The sequence below is a fragment of the Prionailurus bengalensis genome, chromosome B1, assembly GCF_016509475.1.
Source record: "Prionailurus bengalensis isolate Pbe53 chromosome B1, Fcat_Pben_1.1_paternal_pri, whole genome shotgun sequence".
In the NCBI taxonomy this organism is placed as follows: Eukaryota; Metazoa; Chordata; class Mammalia; order Carnivora; family Felidae; genus Prionailurus; species Prionailurus bengalensis.
Window position 1 is genome coordinate 103,065,681 of NC_057344.1, and position 9,439 is coordinate 103,075,119.

Here is a 9,439-nt window from a genome sequence, read left to right on the forward strand (position 1 = left end):
GCTAGCCACAAAGAGCTAGCCTTGTTCTCTTGGGCCACTTGCTATGGGAGAAGCCAGCACAGTGTTATAAGGACACACAAGCAGGCCTGTGGAGAAGTCCACATGGGAAAGAGCTGAGGCCTCTCACCAACAGCCAGCACTGTTCTGGTGATAAAAGTGAGCTACCTTGGAAGTGGATCCTCCAGTTCCGGACAAGCCTTCAGGTGACTGTGGCCTTGCCTGACATCTGACCCTAACCTCGTAAGAAACTCCAGGCCAGGATCACCAAGCTAAGTGCTACCAAACTCTTAACTCACAGAAACTATGAGAGAGAACCAATGTTTCTGTTGTCTTAAGGCATTGAGTTTTGGGGTAATTTGTTACACAGCTCTGGATAAACTGGATTTCTTTAAAAGCTACACCATATAGCTATGGGTGATCTTAACCAAATACAGATAGGTGTTAGGGACTTAAACGAACATTTCAAGTAATTGTTTATTGTATTGTTTCTGCTTTCCACCAAGGAAATTCAATTTCAAGTCAACATTCTGTGAAGCTTTGTACAATATAGCTTTTGAAATGCGTTTTGTTGTTAATGCTTTTCTTTCCTTTTTTTTTTTAAAGAGTTTCAGGCTCTACCTACCGAGCCAGCCAGTTACTCCTTTTTTTTAATGTTTATAATGTTTGTTTATTTTGGGGAGAGGGCGGGGCGGGGTGGGGGGAGAGTTGAGGGTTAGAGAGAGAGGGAGAGGCAGAATCCCAAGCAAGCTCCAGGCTCTGAGCTGTCAGCACAGAGCCCAGCGCAGGGCTTGAACTCGGGAACCATGAGATTATGACCTAAGCGGAAGTCGGAGGCTTAACCGACTGAGCCACCCAGGTGCCCCTGTTATTAATGCTTTTCTAAGTGGCCTGTTGTTGTCCATAGAAAAGAGCACTCTGGACTGAGTACGTGTGCGACTCTGAAGAGCAAGGCAGGTTGAACTGGAATTCACGCAGGCACCATGAAGTCATCTCACAGAAGGAAGTCATCCCTTAAGACCCCACCTTCACTGCTACCTTTAATTCTTTTGGGTTTCTGGACCATGGCATGTTTTCCCTCTGGGAAAACCAGGACAGGGGAAAATATCCAGAAATCAATTAATTAGGAAGGGAGGGGACTAGGGACCCATTGGTTGATGGGGGTGGAAATCTTAAAATCATTTGCAAAACACCAGCCCCAACACCCCTTGGGAGACTGAGCCGTGACCTCTTCTCCTGGCGTCCCCGCCCGCTAAATTCGCTCCTAGAAAAATCCGCTCACGTCCCCAAGAGCGCAGGAGAGGATCTCAGTGAGGCGGGAGGCTCTCGTGCCTGCTGGGAGAGGCGGAGCTGGGATTAACCAGCTCCTTGGCGCTTTTCCTCCGAACTGGGGGAGGCCGAGCACGGACCGAGAAGTAGGCGCCCAACGCCGGGCGCCCGTAAGGGGGCGGAGGAGACTCGGAGGTGGGAGAGCGGGTGGCAAGCCTGGTCCGCCAGCTGCTATCCGCGCCTAGCGCGCACAACCACCGAGCGCCGGCGCCTCCAGCATGGAGTGGGAGCTCAACTTTCTGCTCTACCTGGCGCTCTTTTTCTTCCTGCTCTTCTTACTTTTCCTCTTGCTCTTCGTGGTCATCAAGCAGCTGAAGAACTCTGTGGCTAGCACGGCTGGGGCGCTCCAGCCCGGGCGTCTCTCACTGCACCGGGAGCCTTGGGGCTTCTCCCGAGAGCAAGCGGTGTGACCCGTAAGGCGCGGGCACTAGCGGGAGGGCACGGAGCTGCGCGGGCGCCAGGCTGGGTCTTAGCCTCGACTCTCTGTCCGCGTGGCCACCCAGGTTCCAGTGCTAGGCTCCGTGGTAGCGCTGGCAGGTTCGTTCGGAGGTGGAAGGGGCCTGCGGAGGGGCGAGTTTCTCGGCCCCTCGGGGAGGCTCTGGGCTTGAAGCACGCTCTGTTGCCAGGCACGGTGGGTGTATGGGGTCTGGGCTAGCGCTGTGCTCTTAGGAATGGACCCTCAGCTTTTCCGGGGTGGGGAGAGAGGGAGAAAGAGAGACGTTCAGCCTTTGGAGCCGGAATGGCTTTGGGCGCCTGCAAGCTCTTCTTCCCAGTCCCACTGCATTTTAGCTTGTTCCCAAAGGATGGCAAGCTAAATCATTCGGATAATTCAGCCCAACCTTCCATACCAAATTTGATTCCAAAAATCGAATGTCAACCTAAATGTCCAAATTATTTAGAGTATGGGCTTTGGGACAGGGAGCTGGAGGAAACAGTGCGCACTTGAAGTATGCCGAATACTGCTTTAAATATCTTTGCCCTTTGGTAGAGGCTAAATGGGGTTCGTCTGGCAGCGGCCTATCTTCCTCTAAATCCTTGCTCCTCTCCTAGCCACCGACCCGGTTGATGGCTACAGAGTTGCCACACCGGGTGGGTTTAGAATCTGGAACAGCGGGACGGCGAGACTTAGAAGTCATTTGAGAGGTGCCTTGGGGTTGCTCTGGAGGGCCGGTGAAAAGAGGTACTGTTTACACGTTTTAGGGCAATAGGAAAAAGGACCGGAAGAGCAAGGATGTCTTTTCAGAAGACATGACTAGACCATTTGCGAGAAGATTGACCGGCAGCAATAAACTTCTCATTAATGTGCCCTAAGCACTCTCCAGGCAATGTCACTTTGGGGAAATAAGAGTTTCATCTTCCAGATGCTTTTTGCTCGATATTTGCTGTCTCGAGTTCTGGAGTCAAGCTGCTGCCCTGGGTTGGTGCCTTGAAGGCGGCAACTGCAGCTCCGGTTGGTAATGGGAAACCCTTCACAGAGGGGACCTGAACAACCCGAGATGGACGTCTTCTGCCAATGGTAAGAGGGCACCGCCCCGGATGACACTTTGTCCCTGGTTACAGCTAAACTTCTGAACACCCAGGGCCTGAAAACGTGAGAGGTTGAGATGGAGGAAATGGGAGCAATGAAAGAACTCTCTCCCACTTAGGACTGATGAACTTCTATTAGAACTGAGGAGCCAAACTGATTCCTAACTCAGGGCAAGAATCAGTGTCTATGCAGAGGAGCGTAGAAATTAGAATGGGATGTGAGGAGTGTTTGCAATTTTAATAAACATTCTACTCTTTTGGAAAACAGTGCAGGGGGTCTAGGAGTTGAAATATGTAATGCAGGTATCTTTTGTCTTCAGTAAGGGAAGATTTGGGTCAGTCACATTAAGGTGGGATAAGCTGTCCATGTCATGACTGAATTTTGAAAATATTTATTAATTTGAGGTAAAATGACCATGTAGAGAGGATAAAAACAACAAAATACTAAGCTTTGCCAAAGTTGATAATATAAAAGTGAAACAGAAGACAATTACTTTGTTAATTCAAGGTAAGGACGAATAGTCTCATGTAGGTAAACATAATTATGGGGAATTTTTTTTTTTATTTGGCTGAGACATTCAGATACTTTCCCATATTTCTATTTCACTTTGCTTGAACAGACCTGTTGTTAATGAAGTATAGGTGTGTGTATGTATGTGTATATATACGCATATATTTCTCTCTATATATAAATATATATAATTCTGTCTATCCATCCTTCTCTTTATCAGAGCTATAGTATGACTTCATTTGAATTTCCAGTTTGAATCCCAGAATCAACTGCAGTGACTCTATCTTGTATTTTATTTTATTTTATTTTATTTAAAAAAATTTTTTTTTTCAACGTTTATTTATTTTTGGGACAGAGAGAGACAGAGCATGAACGGGGGAGGGGCAGAGAGAGAAGGAGACACAGAATCGGAAACAGACTCCAGGCTCTGAGCCATCAGCCCAGAGCCTGACGCGGGGCTCGAACTCACGGACCGCGAGATCGTGACCTGAGTGAAGTCGGACGCTTAACCAACTGCGCCACCCAGGCGCCCCTCTATCTTGTATTTTAAACAATAGGTCTCTAATTGGTTGACACCTCCGTAGTGGCATTTAACTATAGGGTTATATGGTTAATATGGACACTGAAGATGAGTGCAGGAGTAGTTAATTAGCAATTATACTTGTTTACAAGGATGGAAAACAATCGCTTCGTACTTTATTAATAACTGGAATGAAAATTATTTTAACCACCTCCTTGACTTCTTGATTTTGTAATCCTTTAATCTTCCTAGCAGTGCCACTGGTGTCCAGAGGTGTAAACGAGCCCTGACTCTTCTAGAGAGGAGACTCTGGAGAACTGAGGGTGAGTAGTGTGCTGCCATCCCAGGATTAATCTGGGTTGTGGTTCTACTGACTTTGTTTGAAAGGACATGAAAGGAATGGTTACTTTTCTATCTTGTGCGCAGTGCCATTTTATACCCTCCTTGTAATCTATTAATTACTAAGTTGCCATTTTAATAGGCAAAAAAAAAAAAAAAAAAAAAGAACAAAAACCAAAAACTATTTATTCCTGTTACTCCATCACTGCCTGCCTGGAATGTGGCCCTAAATCTGGGAATTAAGCTTCTTCACATTTGCTCCCAGAACTTGCAGCTGTTGTTCTCCTGCCTCACCCCTGCTTGGTTAGGCACTCTGCTTTTGAAACTTTGACACCTGTACTTGAACTGCCTTTTTCTATTCATTTATTCAATCATCATTTTTCCAAAACTCAACAAAGACTGACCTCCCAAATTAGAACTACTTCTGAACTCACTTTTTTTTTCTATCTGTATGTATTCTTTTTTTTTTTAATTTTTTTTTCAATGTTTTATTTATTTTTGGGACAGAGAGAGACAGAGCATGAACGGGGGAGGGGTAGAGAGAGAGGGAGACACAGAATCCGAAACAGGCTTTAGGCTCTGAGCCATCAGCCCTGAGCCTGACGCGGGGCTCGAACTCACAGACCGCGAGATCGTGACCTGGCTGAAGTCGGAAGCTTAACCGACTGCGCCACCCAGGCGCCCCTGTATGTATTCTTGATCTAATGCTCTAACACCCACAATGCTCTAGTTTCCCAGTTTGTACATGTTGGCTGCTCCATCCGCTGACCACATTCCGATCCTATCCCAAACTGATTTTCAAAGATGCTACGCATGTGCGTTAAGCATTAAAACATTTGAAAAATAAGGAACATTTAAAATAACGGCTCATTATTCAAATGTAACTTGATTATAGAAGATTCTTATGTTCTATTTCAAATAGAAGGTATTTAGTGACTCTTCAGCAATGTTAGAAGCTGAGTTGAATTTCTTACATTATAAGGAAATGAGCTATAATTCAGTTATTATGAAATGTTAGTATTTTATGTCAGGTGTTCTTATTTCATTGTTGCGTCTAAATTTCAGTTGTTTAAAATGACTTCGAATTTTATTAGGGTAAATAATCTTGATTGTTTCACTGATTTTCAAACCTGTCAATGCAGTGAATCAGCAGTTCCACTTGGAAAGATAACCATTTTAAGTTGAATGAGAATGACATCACATTCACACCTGCAAAATCTAAAATGTCTAATAAAGTAGACTCCTATATCTGAACTTCAATTTTAGGGCACAGCTGTACATGCAGGACTGATGCCATCTGGTGCAGTTCCACAGAATAAGAGAGAAAATTTACCCAGAGTGTGCCATGCACTGGCTTTTCTGGGAATGACAGGTTGCCAGGATTTGTTTTTGGTTCACTTGCAGGGGTGGAAACTTGGAACTAGGTGAGTTGTTTTACATGCAACATCCCCATTTATAGCTTGACATTTCATATTTCCAATTTTGTTTACAGTTTCAAAATAAGTGCAAAAGAGCTAATTTTTTTTAATGGCCCCCAATTTAAACATTGTATATAGTTAACCATTTAGGATAGTGGTAAATATTTACTTCTTCTAACTCATACCTGCTAATCTAGGGACATTTAGAATACTAATGGTGCTAGTGCAATACATAGAAAGTATTTACAGAGTACTATACTTTGGTTTTAATTTTTATAACTACTCTGGGGCAGGTGTACTTATTATAGCTAAAACCACAATTAAAATTCTGGGATCATTAGGAAATCACTGTCAGGCATCTGTGTCACTTACTCAATTTTTAACTAAAAATGGAGTTGCAGATCCTTGCAGTTGATTTTTGTTATTTGTTTGTTTTTTGTTTGTTTTCGTTTTGTTTTGTTTTGAATCAGTGAAATGAATTATCAACTCTACATTTCTTACTTTGTCCACAAAAAATAAAGTTACAGATTAAATAATAATCTGGTTAATTATCTGAGTAGTTAGCATCTTACCACATAAGAATTTGGGTGATCAGAAGGGCCGACCTATGTTTAGAACAGTAGTTAGAATATAATAGGCATTCAGAAAAAACTTCCTGATGAATTCAGCTAAAAATCCTCTTGTTTTCCTTAGCAGCTATTTTATGTAATAAGCCTAATAATTTTCTTCCACTGTTGTGCTGTGTAGATGTGGATGGGTTGAAGTTAAAATTAAAAAAAAAAATTAGTGTTTATTTATTTCTGAGAGAGACAGAGCTAGAGCACAAGTGGGCAAGCGGCAGAAAGAGAGAGAATTGAAAGCAGGCTCCGTGCCGTCAGTGCAACACACAATGCAGGGTTGGAACCAATGAACCGTGAGATCATGACCTGAGCCAAAGTCGGATACTCAACCCACTGAGCCACCCAAGTGCCCCTGAAGTTAAAATTTTTATACTTAACTTGATTTTTTTTATGACTCTCTGAAGTTACTTGAACTTTATTGAATATATATATGGATCCTTCTGGCAAGTTTTTTTTTTTTTTAATTAAAAAAAAGGGAAGGGGGGGCGCCTGGGTGGCGCAGTCGGTTAAGCGTCCGACTTCAGCCAGGTCACGATCTCGCGGTCCGTGAGTTCGAGCCCCGTGTCAGGCTCTGGGCTGATGGCTCGGAGCCTGGAGCCTGTTTCCGATTCTGTGTCTCCCTCTCTCTCTGCCCCTCCCCCGTTCATGCTCTGTCTCTCTCTGTCCCAAAAATAAATAAAAACGTGGAAAAAAAAAAAATTAAAAAAAAAAAAAAAAAAAAAAAAAAAAAAAAGGGAAGGGGCAAAGAGAGAGAGGGAGACATAGAATCTGAAGCAGGCTCCAGGCTCTGAGCTGTCAACACAGAGCCTGACGCGGGGCTCGAACTCACAAACCCAGATCATGACCCGAGCCGAAGTCGGATGTTTAACCGACTGAGCCACCAAAGCACCCCTTGGTTTTTTGTTTTTGTTTTTTTGTTTTTTACATTAAGATGGAAATCTTGCTTTCCTATTGGGAACCAAGATGGATTGCTCTCTCGGTAATTCAGTAGGAAGTTATTGGACTTAAGGGTAGCTTAAACAAAGTAGGGATTTTGTTTCGTTCTCATGTGACAAGGAGGTCGGGGGTAAACTATTGCTGGTGTTGGTTCAGCAGCTCACAGATGTCAGGGCCAAGGTGGCCCCTGAGGTTCCCTTGGCTTTTCCCATAGGTCCCAAGATGGTTGCTGCAGCACACCCCCAAGAAGATGAAGGAAGCTGAAAGAGGAAATGAGGCACACCATTTTGAGTCGGCTTCCTTTTAAAGAGCTTTCTCCGCAGCCCAGCAACTTTTACTTACATCTCATTGGCCAGACTGTGTTATATCTGCAAGGTTGCATGAGAAATGTAGTTTTTGTAGCTGGACATAAAACAGCCTTCAACAAAAAAATCTGAGGAAATCTAAGGAAAACGATGATTGTGGATCTTTGGGGAACAGAGTAGCAGTCTGTGCTCTGGCTACAAAATACGGTTGTAAAGGAGCATAACGTTTGAAACAGATCAAAACTGCAACTCCTTCACAACTAACAACACTCCAGGCAACACTGCTCTGCTCAGACAGTAAGCAGAGTGAAGACATGCTAGGTTTTTTCATGAAACACCTGCCAGGACTGGCTTTCGCAATCAGCCATTGGCTTGCCCCACATCAGGATTTTCTAGAGGAGGACCCTGGGAACCTGTACGCTTCCTCAGTGGACATAATCTATGGAGGTTTGGAATGGGATAAAGAATATTCTACCTTGCTGCTTTCCCATCTGCTTCACGTATTCTAATTTTCCTTACAGATTTTTGGTGGAGTCTAGTTTTTGTTTGATCCCCTAAAAGGATCATCCCTTTCATACATAGGAGAAGGTAATCTATGTAAAGAAAGGCTACTTTACTCCCTTCTGTGACTCCACCACCAACCTAGGAATATCCTGGGAGAAGACTTGCTTCTCAAAGCTGCTTCCGTAATCAGCCTACATCCTGCCTAAGCAAAGGGAGAAGAAACACTTCCCACATCCAAGGCTGTCCAAAAGAACTTTCTGTGGTGACAGAAATGTTCTATATTTGCACTGTCCATTATGGTAGCCATTAGCCATGTGTAACTAGTGAACACTCGAAATATGGCTAGTGTGACTGAGGAAGTAAATTTTAATTTTATTTAATTTTAAATAATTAAAATGTAAATAGCCATATGTGACTAGTGGCTATTGTATTGTACAGCTCCAGTATTCAACCTTCTTTTTCTTGTGTTTCACCAACCATCTGGGAGGGGTTTGGGCCAGTCATGTGTTTGGTGTTTCATGGTCTTCACTGTTCCACCTTGCCATTGAACTTGTCTCCTAGAGAAAAGGAAAAATGGTATCTTGGAACTAAATTCAAGATGTTAACTTGATATCTGCACATTGCACATATTTCTGTATAAATGCAGTGATCTCTTGGGAATAGGTCCTGTGATTGATTTTTGTGATAATTGGTGATGGAAAAATGGTGGTGATGGTCCATTTAGCATTCCTGGTGAACATTATGTGTTCCTAGTGAGGGTGAGTCAGCGGGAATTATTTTGTTCTGTTATGCTTAATTCTGTTTTACTTTATTTTTGTAGTATCGTGGCTGCTAAATGATTATTCCATGTATGTTTTTCAAACTACTTAGTGGTTTATATTTTTAAAAATATAAAAGGCTGTGAAATAAAAAAAAATAATTATATGTAACTCAGCTTTTTGTGTGTGTGAATTATTATTACGCATAATTTTTAAAGAGTTAATTAGGGTGAGATTAATGGATAGAAGGAAGTATTTATTTTTATATCAGATTTCCTTCTTAGTGGGCATGTCTGTATGCCAATTAATGTTGTCCTTTTGAAATATTAAATAATATTTTCATTGTATTTGGAGTTTGGATAAAATACAAGGGTGGTGATGGTATTGGGGTAATTTTTTCCTCAAGTATCTGGTTCTTCTATACTGAGAATCACTTAGATTTTGTTTCTCTATTGTGCCTTCTTTGGGGTTATTTGTTTTTTTATTACTGAGTTATAGAAATGCTTGTTATTTCTAGACACTATTGAATTATGAGATGTATGCTTTACAGCAGTTTTCTCCTAGTTTGTGGCTAGCCTATTCATTTTTGTAGCGATGTCTTTAAAAGAGGTATTTTTAATTTTGAAGTTAGATTTAGCCACTTTTTCCTTTTATCTTTTTTATTTTCTCTGCCTT

At 42.6% G+C, this 9,439-nt stretch overlaps 1 protein-coding gene across 2 annotated transcripts; it reads left to right on the plus strand.

Moving 5' to 3' along the window:
• Positions 1-826: 826 nt before the first annotated feature.
• SMIM43 (small integral membrane protein 43) lies at positions 827-8,939 on the plus strand. Of its 2 annotated transcripts, XM_043569314.1 has the most exons (4): positions 829-1,739; positions 2,527-2,842; positions 4,137-4,207; positions 7,412-8,939. In XM_043569314.1, the coding sequence occupies exon 1, from the start codon at positions 1,545-1,547 to the stop codon at positions 1,734-1,736; it is 192 nt and encodes a 63-aa protein (XP_043425249.1). In that variant the 5' UTR covers positions 829-1,544; the 3' UTR covers positions 1,737-1,739; positions 2,527-2,842; positions 4,137-4,207; positions 7,412-8,939. The 2 variants fall into 2 exon arrangements, with proteins under 2 accessions (XP_043425259.1, XP_043425249.1); XM_043569324.1 differs by having other exon boundaries at positions 827-2,842.
• The last annotated feature ends 500 nt before the right edge of the window (positions 8,940-9,439 follow it).

Coding starts and splice junctions, on each gene's coding strand:
- SMIM43 (XM_043569324.1), top strand. CDS start 1,545: ATGGAGTGGGAGCTCAACTTTCTGCTCTACCTGGCGCTCTTTTTCTTC.